Source organism: Mus musculus, chromosome 1 (genome assembly GCF_000001635.26).
Source record: "Mus musculus strain C57BL/6J chromosome 1, GRCm38.p6 C57BL/6J".
In the NCBI taxonomy this organism is placed as follows: Eukaryota; Metazoa; Chordata; class Mammalia; order Rodentia; family Muridae; genus Mus; species Mus musculus.
In genome coordinates, this window is record NC_000067.6 from 8,398,871 (window position 1) to 8,420,618 (window position 21,748).

Genomic DNA, 21,748 nt, shown 5'->3' on the forward strand with positions numbered 1-21,748 from the left:
GATTTTTTTCATTGTTTCTATTTCCATTTTTAGATATTGAATGGTTTTGTTCAATTCTTTCACCTGGTTGGTTGTGTTTTCCTGTAATTCTTTAAGGGATTTTGTGTTTCCTCTTTGAGGTCTTCTATCTGTTTACCTGTGTTCTCCTGTACTTCTTTAAGGGAGTTATTTATGTCCTTGTTAAAGTCCTCTATCACCATTATGGTTTTAAATCTGAATCTTGATTTTCCAGTGTGTTGGGGTATCCAGGGCTTGCTGTAGTGGGAGAACTTGGTTCTGATGATGCCAGTTAGCCTTGGTTTCTCTTACTTATATTCTTACACTTGCCATTCACCATGTGGTTATCTCTGGTGTTAGCTTGTCTTGCTATCTCTGACTGGAGCTTGTCCCTCCTGTGAGCCTGTGATTTTAGTTATGTCAGCACTCCTGGGAGACCAGTTATCTCTGGGTGAGATTTGGGTGTGGAGAGCTGAGGAACGGTGTTAGCTCTGGGCACAGATGGAAAATGGAAGGATCCCAGGCTTCTGTGTGGTCCTGTGTCCTGAGCGCTCCAGGTGGGTCCCACTTGGGCCAGGTATTAGAGCTGTTTTGGTGATCTTACCTGTGATCTTAGGTGTGTCAGCATTCCTGGGAGACCAAATCTCTCCAGGCAGGATTTGGCTATAGAAATATTATTTTCATTTAGGACTTTGATGTTAATGAGTTTGATATTAATTATAGCTTTTCTATCTCAGATTCCACAATGGCTTGTATGTGTTTCATAATTATTTGCAACCAAGTACTGTTTTGTAAAACTTGCACATGAGGAATTGAATTTACAATTTCTTGAGAACAAAGAGATACTGATAATATTTTAGAAATGACAAGTAAAAACTGTGTAAGAAACTGAGTAGAATTTGTTATGTCTTCATAGCTGGGAGAGCCATCTTGGTTCCTGGACCCCTCAGAGACTAGTCTACACAGGTGAGAGTGTGGACTACAGAAGCTAACAGCTTCTGGGACAGGCAGAAGCCACACAGCTTCTGGGGCAAACCGTGTTTCAGGCTCCACACATCCCCCCGGGCACCTTCCCTGCCAGAGGAGAGGTGTCTGCCATGCCTGGGAGGGCTTTGGCAGAGCACCTGGGGGAGCCATCTTGGTTGCCAGACCCCTCAGAGACTAGTCTGCATAGGTGAGAGTGTGGACTACAGAAGCTAAGAGCTTCTGGGACAGGCCCTGTTTTGGGCCTTCATCTTCTGCCAGGAGACAGGTCCAAACACCAGATATCTGTGCACCTTCCCTGCACGAAGAGAGCCTGCCTGCAGAGAGTACTCTGACCACTGAAACTCAGGAGAGAGATAGTCTCCGAGGTCTGCTGATAGAGTCTAAAAGAATCACAGGAGGAACAAGCTCTAACCAGAGACAACTATAACAACTAACTCCAGAGATTACCAGATGGGTAAAGGCAAACATAAATATCTTACTAAAAGAAACCAAGGCCACAAATCATCATCAAAACTCGACACTCCCACCTCAGCCAGTCCTGGATACCCCAACACACCCGAAAAGCTAGACCCAGAGTTAAAAGCATATCTCAAATGATGGTAGAGGACATCAAGAAGGAATTTAATAACTCACTTAAAGAAATACAGGAGAACACTGCTAAAGAGGTACAAGTTCTTAAAAAAAAACAGGAAAACACAACCAAACAGGTAGAAGTCCTTAAAGAAAAACAGGAAAACACACCCAAACAGGTGATGGAATTGAACAAAACCATACGAGACCTAAAAAGGGAAGTAGACACAATAAAGAAAACACAAAGTGATGCAACGCTGGAGATAGAATACCTAGGGAAGAAATCTGGAACCATAGATGTAAGAATCAGCAACAGAATACAAGAGATGGAAGAGAGAATCTCAGGTGCAGAAGATTCCATAGAAAATATGGCACAACAATCAAAGAAAATACAAAATGCAAAGAGATCCTAAGTCAAAACACCCAGGAAATCCAGGACACAATGAGAAGACCAAACCTACTGATAATAGGAATAGATGAGAATGAAGATTTTCAATGTAAAGGGCCAGCAAATATCTTCAAAAAATTATAGAAGAAAACTTCCCATACCTAAAGAGATGCCCATGAACATACAAGAAGACTACAGAACTCCAAACAGACTGGACCAGAAAAGAAATTCCTCCCAACACATAATAATCAGAACAACAAATGCACTAAATAAAGATAGAATGTCAAAAGCAGTAAGGGAAAAAGGTCAAGTAACATATAAAGACAGGCCTATTAGAAATACACCAGACTTCTCACCAGAGACTATGAAAGCCAGAAGATCCTAGACAGATGTTATACAGTACCTAAGGAACACAAATGCCAGCCCAGGCTACTATACCAAATCAAACTTTCAATTACCATAGATGGAGAAACCAAAGTATTCTATGACAAGACCAAATTCACACAATATTTTTCCACAAATCCAGCCCTTCAAAGGATAATAACAGAAAAAGGAAAAAAAATACAAGGACGGAAACTATGCCCTAGAAAAAGCATGAAAGTAATCTTCAAAAAACCTAAAAGAAGACAGCCACAAGTACAGAATGCCAACTCTAACAACAAAAATAATAGGAAGGAAAAATTACATTTTCTTAATATCTCTTAACACAAATGGACTCAATTCCTTAATAAAAAAGACATAGACTAACAGACTGGCTACACAAACAGGACCCAACATTTTGCTGCTTACAGGAACCCATCTCAGGGAAAAAGACAGATACTACCTGAAAGTAAAAGGCTGGAAAACAATTTCCAAGCAAATGGTCAGAAGAAACAAGCTGGAGTATCCATTCAAATATCGAACAAAATTGACTTCCAACCCAAAGTTATCAAAAAAAAATAAGGAGGGGCACTTCATACTCATCGAAGTTAAAAATCTTTCTAGAGAAACTCTCAATTCTGAATATCTATGCTCCAAATGCAAAGGCAGCCACATTCATTAAAGAAACTTTAGCAAAGCGCAAAGCATACATTGTACCTAGCACAATAATAGTGGGAACAACTCACCGCTTTCATCAATGGACAAATCATGGAAACAGAAACTAAACAGTGAAACTAACAGAAGTTATGAAACAAATGGATTTAACAGATATCTACAGAACATTTTATTATCCTAAAACAAAAGGATATACCTTCTTCTCAGCACCTCATGGTGCCTTCTCCAAAATTGACCATATAATTGGTCACAAAACAGGCCTCAACAGATACAAAAATATTGAAATTGTCCCATGCATCCTATCCGATCACCATGGACTAAGGCTGATCTTCAATAACAATATAAATAATAGAAAGCCAACATTCACGTGGAAACTGAACAACACTCTACTCAATGATACCTTGGTCAAGGAAGGAATAAAAAAGAAATTAAAGACCTTTAGAGTTTAATGAAAATGAAGCCACAACATACCCAAGCTTATGGGACACAATGAAAGCATTCCTAAGAGGAAAACTCATAGCTCTGAGTGCCTCCAAAAAGAAACTAGGGAGACCACACAGTAGCAGCTTGAAAACACACCTAAAAGCTCTAGAACAAAAGGAAGAAAATTCACCCAAGAAGAGTAGAGGCAGGAAATAATCAAACTCAGGGGTGAAATCAACCAAATGGAAATAAGAACTATTCAAAGAATCAACCAAATGAGGAACTGGTTGGTTGAGAAAATCAACAAGATAGATAAAGCCTTAGCCAGACTCACTAGAGGTCACAGCAACTGTATCTTAATTAACAAAATCAGAAATGAAAAGGGAGACATAACAAATCCTGAAGAAGCCCAAAACACCATCAGATCCTTCTACAAAAGGCTATATTCAATAAAACTGGAGAACCTGGATGAAATGGACAAAATTCTAGACAGAAACCAGGTACCAAAGTTAAATCAGGATCAGATTAATGACCTAAACAGTCCCATATCCCCTAAAGAAATAGAAGCATTCATTAATAGTCTCCCAACCAAAAAAAAATCCCAGGACCAGATGGGTTTAGTACAGAGTTCTATCAAACCTTCAAAGAGGATATAATTCCAGTTCTTCACAAACTATTCCACAAAATAGAAGCAGAAGGTACTGTATCCAATTCAGTCTATGAAGCCACAATTACTCTGATACCTAAACCACAAAAAGACCCAACAAAGATAGAGAACTTCAGACCAGTTTCTTTTATGAATATCGATGCAAAAATCCTCAATAAAGTTCTCGCTAACCGAATCCAAGAACACATTAAAACAATCATCCATCCTGACTAAGTATGTTTCATTCCAGAGATGCAGGGATGGTTTAATATATGGAAATCCATCAATGTAAAACACTTCATAAACAAATTCAAAGATAAAACCACATGATCATCTCCTTAGATGCTGAGTAAGCATTTGACAAAATCCAACACCCATTCATGATAAAAGTCTTGGAAATATCAGGAATTCAAGGCCCATAACTAAACATGATAAAAACAATCTACAGCAAACCAGTAGCCAACATCAAGTTAAATGGTGAGAAGCTGGAAGCAATCCCACTAAAATCAGAGACTAGAGAAGGCTGCCCATTTTCTCCCTAGCTATTCAACATATTACCTGAAATCCTAGCCAGAGCAATTCAACAACAAAAGGAGATCAAGGGGATACAAATTGGGAAAGAAGAAGTCAAAAATCACTTTTTGCAGATGTTATGATGGTATATATAAGTACCCTAAATATTCCACCTGATAACTGCTCAACCTGATAAGCAGCTTCAGTGAAGTAGCTGGATATAAAATTAACTCAAACAAGTCAATGGCCTTTTTCTACACAAAGGATAAATAGGCTGAGAATGAAATTAGGGAAACAACTCCCTTCACAATAGTCACAAATAATATAAAATACCTTGGTGTGGATCTAACTAAGGAAGTGAAAGAACTGTATGATAAGAACTTCAAGTCTCTGAAGGAAGAAATTAAAGAAGATCTCAGAAGACAGAAAGATCTCCCATGCTCATGGACTGGCAGGATCAACATTGTAAAAATGGCTATCTTGCCAAAAGCAATCTACAGATTCAATGTAATCCCCATCAAAATTCCAACTCAATTCTTCAACGAATTAGAAAGAACAATTTGCAAATTCATCTGGATTAACAAAAAAACCTAGGATAGCAAAAATTCTTCTCAATTATAAAAGAACTTCTAGTAGAATCACCATGCCTGACCTAAAGCTGTACTACAGAGCAATTGTGATAAAAACTGCAGGGTAATAATATAGCGACAGACAAGTAGACCAATGAAATAGAAATGAAGACCCAGAAATTAACCCACACACCTATGGTCACTTGATCTTCGACAAGGGAGCTAAAACCATCCAGTGGAAAAAAGACAGCATTTTCAACAAATGATGCTGGCAAAACTGCAGGTTATTATGAAGAAGAATGCAAATTGATCCATTCCTATCTCCTTGTACTAATGTCAAATCTAAGTGGATCAAGGAAATCCACATTAAACCAGAGACAGTGAAACTTTTATAGAGGAGAAATTGGGGAAAAGCCTCAAAGATATGGGCACAGAGGAAAAATGGCTTGTGCTGTAATATCGAGAATTGACAAATGGGACCTCATAAAATTACACAGGTTCTGTAATGTAGAAGACACTCTCAATAAGACAAAAAGGCTACCAACAGATTGGTAAAGTATCTTTACCAATCCTAAATCAGGGGACTAATATCCAATATATATAAAAATTCAAGAAGTTGGACTCCAGAAAATGAAATACCCCATTAAAAAAAAATGGGGCTCAGAGCTAAACAAAGAATTCTCACCTGAGAAATACCGAATTGCTGAGAAGCACCTGAAAAAATGTTCTGCATCCTTAATCACCAGGGAAATGCAAATCAAAACAACCCTGAGATTCGACCTCACACCAGTCAGAATGGCTAAGAAAAAAAAAAAATCAGGTGACAGCAGATGCTGGTGAGGATATGGAGAAAGAGGAACACTTCTCCATTGTTGGTGGGATTGCAAGCTTGTACAACCACTCTGGAAATCAATCTGGAGGTTCCTCAGAAAATTGGACATAGTACTACCAGAAGATCCCGCAATACCACTCCTGGGCATATATCCAGAAGATGTTCCAACTGGTAAGAAGGACACATGCTCCACTATGTTCATAGTAGCCTTATTTATAATAGCGAGAAGCTGGAAAGAACCCAGATGTCCCTCAACAGAGGAAAGGATACAGAAAATTGATACATTTATACAATGGAGTACTACTCTGCTGTTAAAAAGAATGAATTTATGAAATTCCTAGGATAATGGATGGACCTGTAGGGCATCATCCTGAGTGAGGTAACCCAATCACAAAAGAACTTACATGATATATACTCACTGATAAGTGGATATTAGCCCAGAAACTTAGAATACCCAAGATACATGATACAATTTGCAAAACATGAACCTGAAGAAGAACGAAGATCAAAATGTGGATACTTTGCCCCTTCTTAGAATTGGGAACAAAAACACCCATGGAAGGAGTTACAGAGACAAAGTTTGGAGCTGAGATGAAAGGATGGACTATCTAGAGATTGCCACCCCTGGGGATCCATGCCATAATCAGCCTCTAAACGCTGACAGCATTGCATACACCAGCAAGATTTTGCTGAAAGGACCCTGATATAGCTGTCTATTGTGAGGCTATGCTGGGGCCTGCCAAACACAGAAGTGGATGCTCACAGTCAGCTATTAGATGGAACACAGGGCCCCAATGGAGGAGCTAGAGAATGCTCCCAAGGAGCTAAAGGGTTCTGCAACCCTATAGGTGGAACAACAATATGAACTAACCAGTACTCCTGAAGCTCATGTCTCTAGCTGCATATGTATCAGTAGATAGCCTAGTCAGTCATCATTGGGAAGAGAGGCCCCTTGGTCTTGCAAACTTTATATGCCTCATTATGGGGAAATACCAGGGCCAAGAATTGGGAGTCTGTGGGTAGGGGAGTTGGCGGGGGGGAGTCTGGGGGACTTTTGGGATAGCATTTGAAATGTAAATGAAAAAATACCTAATTAAAAAAATAAATTTTATAAAAAAATAAAGTTGTAGAAATTAACAAATAAAAATCAAATATTATACAGCTATCAAAAACTCACTCACATTAGAATATAAACTGTGCTTTAAAAGCTTAAGAAATACAGATAAAGCTCTTATTAATATTTTTATATTAATATGCATTTTATAGAAACAATAAAAATTACTGTAAAGATTATTATAACTTTCAGTTCAATGGTGTGTCACTGGCATCTAAGAAAAAAAGACAGCAAGAAACAAAGGTGAGGATTATGCAGGGAAGAGGGTACCTCAGAGTAAGGGTCTGAAAAATATAGGTCTGAAGAAAAGTCAGCAAATGAGACATTTTCCAACCTGATAAAAATCAAATGGTGCTAGGTGATGGTGCCCCAGGCCTTTAATCCCAGCACTTGGGAGGCAGAGGCAGGAGGATTTCTGAGTTCGAGGCCAGCCTAGTCTACAAAGTGAGTTCCAGGACAGCCAGGGCTATACAGAGAAACCCTGTCTCGGAAACAAAAACAAAAACAAACAAACAAACAAAAAACCCAAACAAACAAACAAAAAAAATATCTAATGCTGTGCTCTAACCCCCAGACTCAGGAGTGATCTCCATTTTCTCTCAGATGACTCTTTAAGGCAGGTCCATTCAGGAGTGCAGAGACTCGAGAAGCAGAACAGCTGGGACAGGGTCCTAATGGCCTACTTCTGAAGCAAGGAGGTAGGAGTGTTCCATAGACCTCTGTGCACTGGTCTTGCCAGGAGAGAGCTAGTCTCCCAGGAGTGCTGACACAGGCTTACAACTCACAGGAGGATCAAGCTCCAGCCAGAGACAGCAAGAACATCTAACACCAGAGTTTGCCAGATGGCAAAAGGCAAATACAAGAATCTTACCAACAGAAACCAAAACTACTTGGCATCATCAGAACCCAGTACACCTACCGCAGCAAGTCCTGGATACTCAGCACACCAGATAAACAAGATTCAGATTTAAAGTCGTGTCTCATGATGCTGGTAGAGGATTTTAAGAAGGACATTAATAACTCCATTAAAGAAATAAAGGAGAACACAGCTAAAAAGGTAGAAGCCCTTAAAGAGGAAACACAGAAATCCCTTAAATGATTACATGAGAACACAGGTAACCAGGTAGAAACCCTTAAAGAAGAAACACAAAAATCCTTAAAAGAATTACAGGAAAACGCAATCAAACAGGTGAAGGAATGAACAAATCCATCCAGGATCTAAAAATGGAAGTAGAAACAATAAAGAAATCACAAAGGGAAACAACTCTGGAGTTAGAAATCCTAGGAAAGAAATCAAGAGCCATAGACACCAGCATCACCAACAGAATACAAAAGATAGCAGAGGAGAGTCTCAGGTGCAGAAGATATCATAGAAAACATGGACACAACAATTAAAGAAAATGCAAAATGCAAAATGATCCTAACTCAAAACATTCAGGAAATCCAGGACACAATGAGAAGACCAAACTTAAGGATAATAGGTATAGATGAGAAAAAAAGATTTTCAATTTAAAGGTCCAGTAAATATCTTTAACACGATTATAGAAGAAAACTTCCCTAACCTAAAGAAAGAACATACATGAACATACATGAAGCCTAAAGAACTCCAAATAGACTGGACCAGAAAAGAAATTACTTCCAACACATAATAATCAAAACACAAATTCACTAAAAAAAAAAAATATAGAATATTAAAAGAAGTAAGGGGAAAAGGTCAAGCAACTTATAAATTCAGCCATACCAAATTTACACCAGACTTCTCACCAGAGACTATGAAATCCAAAGTCATACAGACCCTAAGAGAACAGATATGCCAGCCCAAGATACTATACCCAGCAAAACTCTCAATTACCATAGATGGAGAAACCAAAGTTTTCCAAGACAAAACCAATTTACACAATATCTTTCCATGAATCCAGCCCTTCAAACAAAAATAAAGGGAAAACTCCAACACAAAGAGGGAAACTCTGCCCTAAAAAAAGCCAGAAAGTAATCTATCAACAAACCAAAAAGAAGATAGCCTCATGAACAGAATCCCAACTCTAACAACAAAAATAACAGGAAGCAACAATTATATTTCCTTATTATCTCTTAATATCAATGGACTTAATTCTCCAATAAAACATCATAGACTAACAGACTGGCTACAGAAACAGGACCCAATATTTTGCTGCATGCAGGAAACCCAACTCAGGGACAAAGACATATACTACCTCAGTAAAAGGCTGGAAACAATTTTCCAAGCAAATGGTCCCAAGAAACATGTAGGAGTAGCGATTCTAATATCGAATAAAATCAACTTTAAAACTAAAGTTAACAGAAAAGACAAGGAGGGGTACCTCATACACATCAAAGGTAAAATCTACCAAGATGAACTCTTAATTCTGAACATCTATGCTCCAAATACAAGGACATCCACATTCATTAAAGAAACATGATAAAACTCAAAACACACATTGGATTCCCACAACATAACTGAGGGAGATTTCAATTCCCCACTCTCAGCAATGGATAGATCCTGGAAACAGAAACACGGTTAAAATAACACAAGTTATGAAACAAATGGTTTTAACAGATACTTACAGAACTTTTTATTCTTCTCAGCACCTCATTGTACCTTCTCCAAAATTGGACATATAATCAGTCACAAAACAGGCCTTAAAATATACAAGAAGATTGAAAGAATCTCATGCATCTTGCCAGATCACCGCAGACAAAGGCTGATCTTCAATAACAACATAAATAATAGAAAGCCCATACAAACATGGAAGCTGAACAACACTCTATTCAATGATAACTTGGTCAAGGAAGAAATAAAGAAAAAAAAATGACAGACTCTTTAGAGGTTAATGAAAATGAAGCTACAATATACCCAAACTTATGGGTGACAATGAAAGCAGTCCTAAGAAGAAAACTCATCGGTCTGAATGTCTCCAAAAAGAATCAGAAAAGAGCATACACGGGCAGCTTGACAGCACACCTAAAAGCTCTACAACAAAAGGAAGCAAATTCACTGAATAGGAGTAGATTTCAGAAAATAAACTCAGGGCAAACAAGTAGAAACAAAAAGAATTATACAAAGAGTCAACCAAACCAGTAGCTGGTTCTTTGAGAAAATCAACAAGATAGATAAACCCTTAGCCAGACTAACTAGAGGGCACAGGGACAGTACCTTAATTAAAACACTCAGAAATGAAAAGGGAGACATAAAAACAGAATCTGAGGAAATCCAAACAAAAAACAAAAAACAAAAAAACAAAAACAAAAACATCAGACACTACTACAAAAGCCTATAATAAATAAAACTGGAAAATTTGGATGAAATGGACAATTTTCTAGACAGATATGACATACCAAATTTAAATCTGGAACAGATAAATAATCTAAATAGATTCATATCCCCTAAAGCAATGCAAGCAGTCATTCATCATCTACCAACCTAAAAAGGCTAGGACCAGATGGGTTTGCTACAGACTTCTGTCAGACCTTCAAAGAAGACCTAATACTAAATACTACTCAAACTATTCCACAAAATAGAAACAGAGGGTACTCTACCCAATTTCTTCTATGAAGCCTCAATTACTCTGATACCAAAACCACAGAAAGACCCAACAAAGAAAAAGAACCTCAGACCAATTTCCCTCATGAATATCAATGCAATAATATTCAATAAAATACTTACAAATTGAATCCAGGAACACATCAAAATGATCACTCATCATGACCAAGTAGTCTTCATCCCAGAGATGCAAGGATGATTTAATATATGGAAATACATCAACATAATCTACTATATAAACAAACTGAAATGCAAAAACTATATGATCATCTCATTAGATGCTCAGAAAGCATTTGACAAAATCCAACATCTGTTCATGATAAAAGTCTTGGAAAGATCAGGAATCCAAGGCCCATAACTAAACATCATAAAAGAAATATACAGCAAACCAGTAGCCAACATCAAACTAAATGGACAGAAATGTGAAACAATCCCACTTATATCAGGGACTAGAAAAGGCTGCCCACTCTTTCCCTACCTATTCTGTATAGTACTTGAACTACTAGCCAGAGCAATTAGACAACAGAAGAAGATCAAAGAAATACAAATTGGAAAGGAAGAGGTCGAAATATCACTATTTGCAGATGATATGTACATAACTGACCCCAAGAATTCCACCAGAGTACTCTTATACCTGATAAACAACTTCAGTGGAGTAGCTAGATATAAAATTGACACAAACAAATCAGTGGCCTTTCTCTATACAAAGGATAAACAGACTGAAGAAGTAATTAGGGAAACAACATCCTTCAAAATAGTCACAAATAATATAAAATACCTTGGTATAACTATAACTAAGGAAGTGAAAGATCTGTATGATAAGAAGTTCAAGTCTGTGAAGAAAGAAATCAAAGATCTCAGAAGAAGGAAAGATCTCCCATGCTTATGAATTGGCAGGATTAATACAGTAAAAATGGCTATCTTGCCGAAAGCAATCTACAGATTTAATGCAATCCCCATCAAAATTCCAGCTCAGTTCTTCATATAGTTACAAAGGGAAATTTGCCAATTCGAATGGAATGACAAAAAAACTTAGGATAGCAAAAACTCTTCTCAACAATAAAAGGACCTGTGGTGGAATCACCATCCCTGACCTCAAGCTGTATTACAGAACAATTGTGATAAAACCTGCATGTTACTGGTACAGTGACAGACAGATAGATCAATGGAATAGAATCGAAGACTGTTGGGAGCCGCCCCCACATTCGCCGTCACAAGATGGCGCTGACATCCTGTGTTCTAAGTGGTAAACAAATAATCTGCGCATGTGCCAAGGGTATTTTACGACTACTTGTACTCTGCCTTTCCCGTGAACGTCAGCTCGGCCATGGGCTACAGCCAATCAGGGAGTGATGCGTCCTAGGCGAAATATAACGCTCCTAAAAAAGGGGACGGGTTTCCGCCATTCTCTCTCGCTGGCATCTCTCTGGCTCTGCGCGCCCTGCGCTCGCTCGCTGCCTAAAGATGTAAACAATAGAGCGAGCGCGCCGGAGCTCTGGCTCCTAAAGATGTAAGAAGGGGGCTTTCGTTTTTGGGGTTTGGGGTTTTTGCACTCCTGCTCCTGAAGATGTAAGCAATAAAGTTTTGCCGCAGAAGATTCTGGTTTGCTGTGTTCTTCCTGGCCGGGCGTGAGAACGCTAGTAAGAGAAGACCCAGAAATGTACCCACACACCTATGGTTACTATATCTTTGACAAGGGAGCTAAAACCATTCAGTGGAAAAAAAGAGAGCATTTTCAACAAATGGTGCTGGCTCAACTGGCAGTTATCATGTAGAAGAATGTGAATTGATCCATTCTTATCTCCTTTTCCAAAGCTCAAGTCTAAGTGGATCAAGGAAATCCACATAAGACTATAGACACTGAAACATATAGAAAAGTAAGTGAGGAAGAGCCTGGAACATATGGGCACAGGAGAATAATTCCTGAACAGAACACCAATGGCTTGTGCTGTAAGATTTAGAATCAACAAATGGGACCTCATAAAATTGCAAATCTTCTGTGAGGCAAAGGACACTGTCAACAAGACAAAAAGGCAACCAACAGATTGGAAAAAGATCTTTACCAATCCTAAGTCTGATAGGGGGTTAATATCCAATATATACAAATAACTCAAGAATTTAGACTCCAGAGAACCAAATAACTCTATTTAAAAATCCGGTACAAAGCTAAACAAAGAATTTTTAACTGAGGAATACAGAATGGCTGAGAAGCACTTAAAGATTTTCCAACATCCTTAATCATCAGGGAAATGCAAATCAAAACAACTCTGAGATTCCATCTCACACCAGTCAGAATGGCTAAGATAAAAATTTCAGGTGACAGCAAATGCTGGCAAGAATGTGGAGAAAGAGAAATACTCCTCCATTCCTGGAAGGATTGCAAGGTGGTACAGCCACTCTGGAAATCATTTTGGCAGTTCCTCAGAAAATTGTACATAATACTATGGAAGATCCAGCAATACCTGGGCATATACTCAGAAGATGTTCCAACTTTTAATAAGGACACATGCTCAACTATGTTCATAGCAGCCTTATTTATAATAGACAGAAGCTGGAAAGAACCCAGATATCCTTCAACAGAGGAATGGATGCAGAAAATATGGTACATTTACACAATGGAGTACTGCTAAGCTATTAAAAACAATGAATTTATGAAATTTTTAGACAAATGCATGGATCTGGATTACAAAAGAACACATATGATATGCACTCACTGATAAGTGAATATTATCCCAGAAGTTAAGAATACCCAAGATACAATTTGCAAAACACATGAAACTCAAGAAGTCCAAAGGGTGGATACTTTGTTCCTTCTTAGAATGGTGAACAAAATTCCCATGGAAGGAGTTACAGAGACAAAGTTCAGAGTAGAGACTGATGGAATGAAAGTCCAAAGGCTGCCCCTCCTGGGATCCATCCCATAAACAACCACCAAACCCAGACACTATTGTGGATGCCAACAAGAACTAGCTGACAGGAGCCTGATAATACTGACTTTTGAGAATCTCTGCCAGTGCCTGACAAATACAGAAGTTTATGCACACAGCCATCCATTGGGTGAAGCATAGGGTTCCCAATGAAGGAACTAGATAATGTACCCTAGGAGCTAAATGGGTTTGCAGCCCCATAGGAGGAACTACAATATGAACTTACCAGTAACCCCAGAGCTCTCTTGGACTAAACCACCAATTAAAGAAAACACATGGTGGGACTCATGTCTCTAGATGCACATGTAGCAGAGAATGGTGTAGTTGGTTATCAATGGGAGAAGAGGCCCTTGGTTATGTGAAGGTTGTATGTCCTAGTATAGGGGAATGCAGGTCCAGGAAGCAGGAGTGGGTGTGTTGGGGCTCGGAGGTGGGGGGGAATAGGTGATTTTCAGAGGGGAAACTAGAAAAGAGGATAACGTTTGAAATGTAAATAAAGAAAATATTTAATAAAAAATCAAATGTAGCCGGGAGTGGTGACGCACACCTTTAATCCCAGCACTCCGGAGGCTGAGGCAGGCAGATTTCTGAGTTCGAGGCCAGCCTGGTCTACAAAGTGAGTTCCAGGGCTAGCTATACAGAAACCCTGTCTCAAAAAAAAAAAAAAATCAAATGTTATACATGAATGTGGTTACATTCATTCTTTGGGAGATGTGAAAGAAAAGGAATACATACATGGCAGAGAAGACCACAGTTACTTTAACTGAGACAAATATAAATGAAGGAGAGAGCTCTCAAAAACTATGCAAACATAAGAGAGAAAATATTGAAAAATGTCATGAAAATATATATAAGACAAGTAGTGTCACAGGTTAAAAGCAAAGCAAGTTAAAAGGATTGCTTCTGATCAGAATGTAAGAGACTGCATACAGCCAAGTTCAGGAAAACTTTGAAAGACAGGCTAAGAATAACCCTGAATTTAGATAATTGTTTAAAAAATAAATTGTGGTGATTTTATTTCATAGACAAAAATGAGCATTGAGTTTCTATGTCACAGGATTAAATTTTCATTTTGTTATTTATTTATTCTTTCATCTACAGAGGAATAATATTTTTTATAATTTAATTAAACTCAAGAAGTGCTTCTGTAAACTCATGATAGGGTAATGGAAATAAGTTGTATTTCTAATTTTTGTAGTATAAATACTTTTAAATGTAAATGGTTTTAAACTTCTATTGAGTTAACAACATACTTAACATATTCCTAAATGCTGAAATACTATATAAATCAATATGGAAAGTTATTCAGTAATTCATTTTCTTTCAGTAATAATTACATAGCTATTACTCAAGATATCATTAAAATCATTTTTCAGAATTTGTACTCAGAAGTTTAAAACCATTTACATTTAAATTTTAAAATTTAAAATTGATGAATGACTATGAAGCAGATAGTTTTTAAACGTATTTTAAAATGGAGAACCTGCAATATGGCCCCTTCAGCTTTTAGTATGTTATTTTAGTCACACACAATTGTAGTTCATACAAGATTAAGACTCAGAACAGAATCAGTTGAATATAATTTTTCTGGAGTAATGCCTTTCAATGAAAATCTGTTGCTAGCCTTAAAGTAAAAGTACTTGAGGATCACAGGAATATTTCAAAGTAAGCAAAGAACATCTGCATTGCTTAATCTGGAAATTTCTCCCCATTGAGTCTTAGTGACACTGACATAATTGGAGATGTATTATATGGAGGTTTCTTGTGTTTACCTTTGCTTCAATCTGTTTCGTATCTGGATTCTGAAACAGAAATTTGATTTTGCTTTTGCCGTCATCTGATGAGCCTTTAAGCTGAGAAAATTTATACCTCCAAAGTACAGCCTAAAAGGAGATAGAAATGGGACACATAAGTCATAAAATTAAATGTCTGCATTCAAGTCAAGAAATTATGCAGTTTAAATATAAAAGTTAATCTTATTTAATAATGTGCCCCAACACCAACATGTAAATGAAAATGTATCCATCAAAGGCTATCTTTCAAAGTTCAGTGTATCCTTTAACATACGTAGCAGGTGCCACCAACATTTCTCAAAGTTATAACTTGTTTAAGCAGATTCTTCAGTAGTACTACCTAGTACTTTTTCATCCCCAACAAAATGAAAACTGTCCCTGGTAAAAATCTCTGTGCATTATGATTGCCTTATATTGATCTTGAGACAATAAGATTAGTAAAAGTTTCAAGGGTAAACCTATGAGTACATAACAAGAAGTGAGTAAACATTCATTTGTAACAAAGTATATACACACATATATATTAATATGAAGCATACAGTCAATATTTTATATAAATTCTGCTTATTTTTCTAATAACTAGTTAGTTCACTTTAACAGAAAAATTAATCTTACAAGGGGAGTTAGAGGAACACTCCGATATTGCTGGTGGGAGTGAACACAAGAACAGCCATTTTTGGTGGTTCCTTGGAGAATTGGGAATCAATCCACCTCAATATCTAGCTGTACCACTATTAGGCATATACCCAAAAAATGCTTCATTATACCACAAGGACAACTGATCAAACATGTTCATTGCTACTCTATTCATAATAGCCAGAAACTACAAACAATAAAATGTTTCTGAAAAAAAAGAGTGGGTAAGGAACATGTGATTAAACTTACACACTGACACATTACTCAGCTCTTTAAAAAAGGACTTATTCCTGGGTGTGATGGCACACGCCTTTAATCCCAGAACTCAGGAGGCAGAGGCAGGCAGATTTCTGAATTTGAAGCCAGTCTGGTCTACAAAGTGAGTTCCAGGATAACCAGGGCTATACAGAGAAACCCTGTCTCGAAAAACAAACAAACAAACAAACAAAAAAGGACATATTGAAATTTGCAGTCAAGTGACTGGAACTACAAAAAAAAAATCATCTTTAGTGTGGCAACCAGACCTTATGATATGTATTCGCTTATGTGTGAAAATTAGCCATTAATGCAATCTGTTGTCCCAAAAGGTTAGTCACCGAGAAAAGGAATGGGATAGATCTCCATTGGAGGGGAAAATACAATAGATATGGTGCTGAGGGTGGGTCAGGAATGGAAGGATCATGTGGGTTAAAGGAGGGAAGATGGGGATGAGTGAGGGAATACAGGTAGAGATAGCTAAAAGGGTATTTGAGGGGCAGCAGGGAATCCTAGTGCAGTAAAAGCTTATTGAAATGTATAAAGGTGATCCTAATGAAGTCTCCAAATAATGAGGAAGATGGAGCTTCAATTGGTCATTTCTTGTTACCAAAGCTTCATGTTAGCAAAGTTTCGAACTAGGTTAGATCCAATTTAGATGTTGGCCAAAGGGGTCTCATTGAAATCCCCCCAAACCAATGCTTCTGCCAAGACTATAGATTTATATCCAAAAACTGATATCAAGGCATCATTGCTAAAAAGAATACTTACAGAAATCATTGAATATAAGGCAGAGCTGGTGTCTTTACCTGTGTTCTTATTATGCAAGTGAGCTAGAGGGGATAGAGGACACTAGGAGAACAAAACTTTCTAAATCAACTGAGCAAAGCTCAAATAAACTCAGAGACTGAAGCAATAAGCAGAGGGTTTACACATGTCTGTACCAGCTCTTCTGTGTATATGTTATAGCTTTCAGTTTAGTACTTTTACAGGATTCCTTTATGTGTGAATGAGTTAGTCTCTGTTTCTTATGTCCCCTGTAGAGAGTTTTTTCCCCTTACATTGGTTTAACTTGTCTAACTTAAAGATAATGTTCTTTGTTTTATTTTATTATATTCTATTTTGTTAAAAAAAAACACAATTGAGACAAAAATCAGTAGCTATCCATTAAAAAAGAAAGAGAAAATCCTCCAAAACCATGCAACCAGTGATTATTTACTGTTAAAAGATAATTTCCTGACAAGTACTGGTTTAATGACTCGGATTTCTCTTGTAGCATAAAGATCAACTAAATTTTCTTTGCATGCAAGTAATTAGATAAAGTTTCTACAACTCATATCTATTGGCCATGATGGCTTACATGAATATCACATTTTGTGATTCCTTTCCTCTTGGTATTAGTAATAATTATATGGCTAGCAATAATTGTGCAACTTATACAAAATTTGGTACTAAACCTGTGCATATATATGCTTTGCTCTCTGACATTATGCAAAATAAAAAGGGAGACTTAAGTAGCAAAGCTGTAAAAAAGCTGTGAATTTACTATTAACTATGGACAGAGTAGAGTGCAGAATTTCTTCCCAAAAGGTATTCTTCTAGAAAGGATTGCCTAAACTATGACACGTCAGTGGACTTGAAATCAAGACTATGAAGGGAGTGCTGTGTCATATCAACATCATCTCTGTAAGAAAGGCAAAGGCTTTGGAAGAATATTCTTAACCCTTTTCACATTGTTAAAGATAAGACATAATATCAGGTGTATTCCATTACCATACTTATATTTCCTTTAGCTAACCATAAACGTCACATTGTGTTTTTCCTGCTTAATAATAAAAAATGAGAAATGCCTTTTTTGCACCACACTTGAGCTAAAAGAATGATCAGTACAGCTTACAATGAAGCAGAATCCTAGTCCTCAATGACCCTTTGCTTCCCTTAACCATGAATTACCGTAATAATCATATTTTAAAAATGAAAACAGTATATTTTTCAAGAAGTATTTCCTCCATTTCATCTCCAGCAAACAAAATGTTCCTTTTCACAATATTTGTATAAGACCTTTAACCTAACTGTTGCTGGTCATGACATTGGCTCTTGTGGACACACAGTGTTCCAAATCGTTAAACATTAACACTCAGCCAGCATTATGATCCAAAGTAATATTTTGGGATTTTCAGAAATTAGCAGCACCAGAATAGTCTGGAGGGCTTGTATAATTAATTTGCTAGATTCCAATGCTAAATCTGATATAATGGTTCTAGAGTTGACCCTGAGATTATATATCTAACAAACTTATAAATACATATATTGATGCTTGCTGGAGTTTACCCATATATCAGCTGTTTAAAAAAATTAAAAACATTAACACACACAAGATATTTTGCAATTGTTCAATTTATACTGTATAGGTAGCTGAGGTTTAATTTGAAAGCATGTATAAAGGCATAACCATAGATACATGAACATGAAAGCACATGTGTGATCACAGGTTTCTGAGCTGGAACATGAAAGTACATGTAAAAGATGATCATGGACACCTGAGGATGGGCATAAAAGAGTGGGTGTAGCATGATCATAGGCAAATGGGCATAAACATAAAAGCACATGTGTAGTGTGATCAGAAGCACCTGAGCTGGAATTCAGAAGTCTGTGTAAAAAATGATCATAAACATCTGGAGTGCTTGAAAATGAAGGCACATGTGCAGTATGATTATGGACATCAAAGTTTAAACTCAAAATCAGCTGCAGCCTTCTTATAGAAAAGTTCAAGAATTCTCATGACACTTGTTTATTGAGTGTATGGCTTGGAATCCTATCAGAGTAAATTTTTTCTAACAAATGAGTTTCCATTTCTCCTCAGAAGACTTTTAGAAATAAAAATCTGTATGAATATTCACTTAGCAAAATTTAACTTATAACTTACTAAACTTAAGTGATGATGTACCATTACATATGTCCCACATATGCTTACTTTGAAGAGAAGACTGGAGTAGATACCAGTGATATGACTCTAACACAGGTATTCAGGCTTTTGGAAGAACAATGATTATTCCACAGTGTGCAGAGGTACCAAGCTATGATCTTTTGTACTTAGAAATTTTAAATGATTCATCTAATCTCATTAGTTTACAATGGGCCTTTCAGAATGTTGTCCTGCAATAAATAGAGGAATGTCTGTTTGTTTGTTTGTTTGTTTGTTTGTTTGTTTGTTTTGTAGCTGAGGGTGGCCTAGTCGGTCATCAATGGGAGGAGAGGCCTTGGTCCTGTGAAGTTTCTATGCCCCAGTATAGGGGAATGCCAGGACCAGAAATGGGAGTAGGTGAGTTGGGGAGCAGGGGGAGGGGGAGGGGATAGGGGATTTTCAGAGGAGAAACTAGGAAAGGGGATAACATTTGAAATGTAGATAAAGAAAATATCTAATAAAAAAAGAAAAGCTTATCCAGACACTTCCCCTGATTTGTACCTTCAAGAAAAGCCAAGGATACGTGTGGAATGTTTGTATGTCTACATCATGTTTGTAGGTAGGTATGCATGTATTGGTACGAGTGCACAAGTGTACAAGTGCATTTGAAGGGCTGAAGTGCCCTCTAGTATCTTCCTCTATTGCTCCCAACTTTATATACAGTGCCTCTCTCTTTTGAACCTCCCACTTAACCAATTCTTGCTAGTCTAAATGCCAGCTCCCCCTGTGGAGTCTATGTTTGTATGTCTGTGCCCTGGGATTATAGGTAGTCCATTGGCCAGGCTTTATGTGGGTCTTAGGAACGAGAAAACTGGCTGTCATTTTTATGAGACATCTCATTATCCCCCAATTAGAATTTTTGCAGTGTGTTAATCATGGTTATACTCATTAAAGATATTGTTGAACCTAAATAATGGCTCCAGATTTCTTGTCATTGGCCCCATTTAAGATATGGTAGTTAGAATATAGCATGTGTGTTTGCTAAGCCAATTATGTGATCCAAATAAATAAATGTTTATGAAATTTAAACATAAAATTATGTAATAAAAGCATTGTTTTTAAGTTCCCCAATCCCATATGTTTATCACACTATTAAAATATTCTCATAGTAACAAAAGCAATCAGTAGATTTTCTTCCTATGAATAAGTAGCCTACACAGAAAACTTACTTTGTAAATCATATTTTATACATGTTTACATTTTGTTATTTTAATTTGATTTTAATATTATCATTAAAATATATAAATAATCCTCATTTTCCCTTTTTTTTCTTTTTCTTTCTTTTTTTTGTTTTGTTTTGTTTTGTTGTTGTTTGCTTGGTTTGGTTTTTTTTTTTTTTTTTTTTTTTTTGAGACAGGGTTTCTCTGTGCAGCTCTGGCTGTCCTGGAACTTACTTTGTAGACCAGGCTGGCCTTGAACTCAGAAAGCCTCCTGTCTCTGCCTCCTGAGTGCTGGGATTAAAGGCATGTGCCACTCTGCCCAGCTATAATCTTCATTTTCATCTAGTATGATAAATCTGTATCATAAAATTCACACTGATCCTGTTCAGTGTAAAATTCATATCATTAAGAGTATGCCCAAGAACTTCATGAATTCATTGTTTTTAATACCTGAGTAGTACTCCATTGTGTAAATGTACCACATTTTCTATATCCATTCCTCTGTTGAAGGACATTTGGGCTCTTTACAGTTTCTGGCTATTATAAATAAGGCTACTATGAACATAGTGGAGGATGTGTCCCTATTACATGTTGTAGCATTTTCTAGGTATATGCCCAGGAGTGGTATAGCTGGGTCCTCGGGTAGTACTATGTCCAATTTTCTGAGGAACAACCAAACTGATTTACAGAGTGGTTGTACTAGCTTGCAATTCTGCCAGCAATAGACAAGTGTTCCTCTTTCTCCTCAACCTTGCCAGCATCTGCTATCACCTAAGTGTCACCTAATCTTAGCCATTCTGACTGGTGTGAGGTGGAATCTCAGGGTTGTTTTGATTTACATTTCTCTGATGACTAAGGATGTTGAACATTTCTTTAGGTGCTTCTCAGCCATTCAATATTCTTAGGCTGAGAATTCTTTGTTTAGCTTTGTACCCCATTTTTAATAGGGTTATTTGATTCTCTGGAGTCTAACTTATTAAGTTCTTTGTATATATTGGATAGTAACCCTTTATCAGATTGAGTACAGGTCTAAATGGAGAATTCTTAAAAGAGGAAATTCAAATGACTGAGAAATACTTAAATAAGTGTTCAATAACCTTAACCATCAATCTCCTTTGAGATTCCATTAGATAACTGTCAAAATGGCTAAGTTCAATAACACAAGTGACACTCAGACTGGTGAGGATTTGGAGTAAGGCAAAAACTCATTCATTCTTGGTGTGAGTGCAAACTGACAACTTGACTATGTAAATCAGTGTAGCAGTTCCTCAGAATGATAGGAATTGACTTTTCTCAAGATATAGCTCTATCGTTCTCAGCCATATACCCAAAGGTCTCTTTATAATAGCCAGGAACTTGAAATAGCCTAGATGTTACTC

General features: G+C 37.1%; 1 protein-coding gene across 11 annotated transcripts in view; it reads right to left on the bottom strand.

The window, feature by feature from the left end:
* Sntg1 (syntrophin, gamma 1) overlaps positions 1–21,748 on the bottom strand; it is a 941,919-nt gene that overhangs the window by 39,132 nt on the left and 881,039 nt on the right. For all 11 annotated transcript variants that reach the window (XM_006495573.4, XM_017312321.2, XM_006495572.3 and 8 more), the window contains one exon: positions 15,333–15,443. In XM_006495573.4, the coding sequence (XP_006495636.1) occupies positions 15,333–15,443 (111 nt within the window). The remainder of the gene's footprint in view (positions 1–15,332; positions 15,444–21,748) is intronic.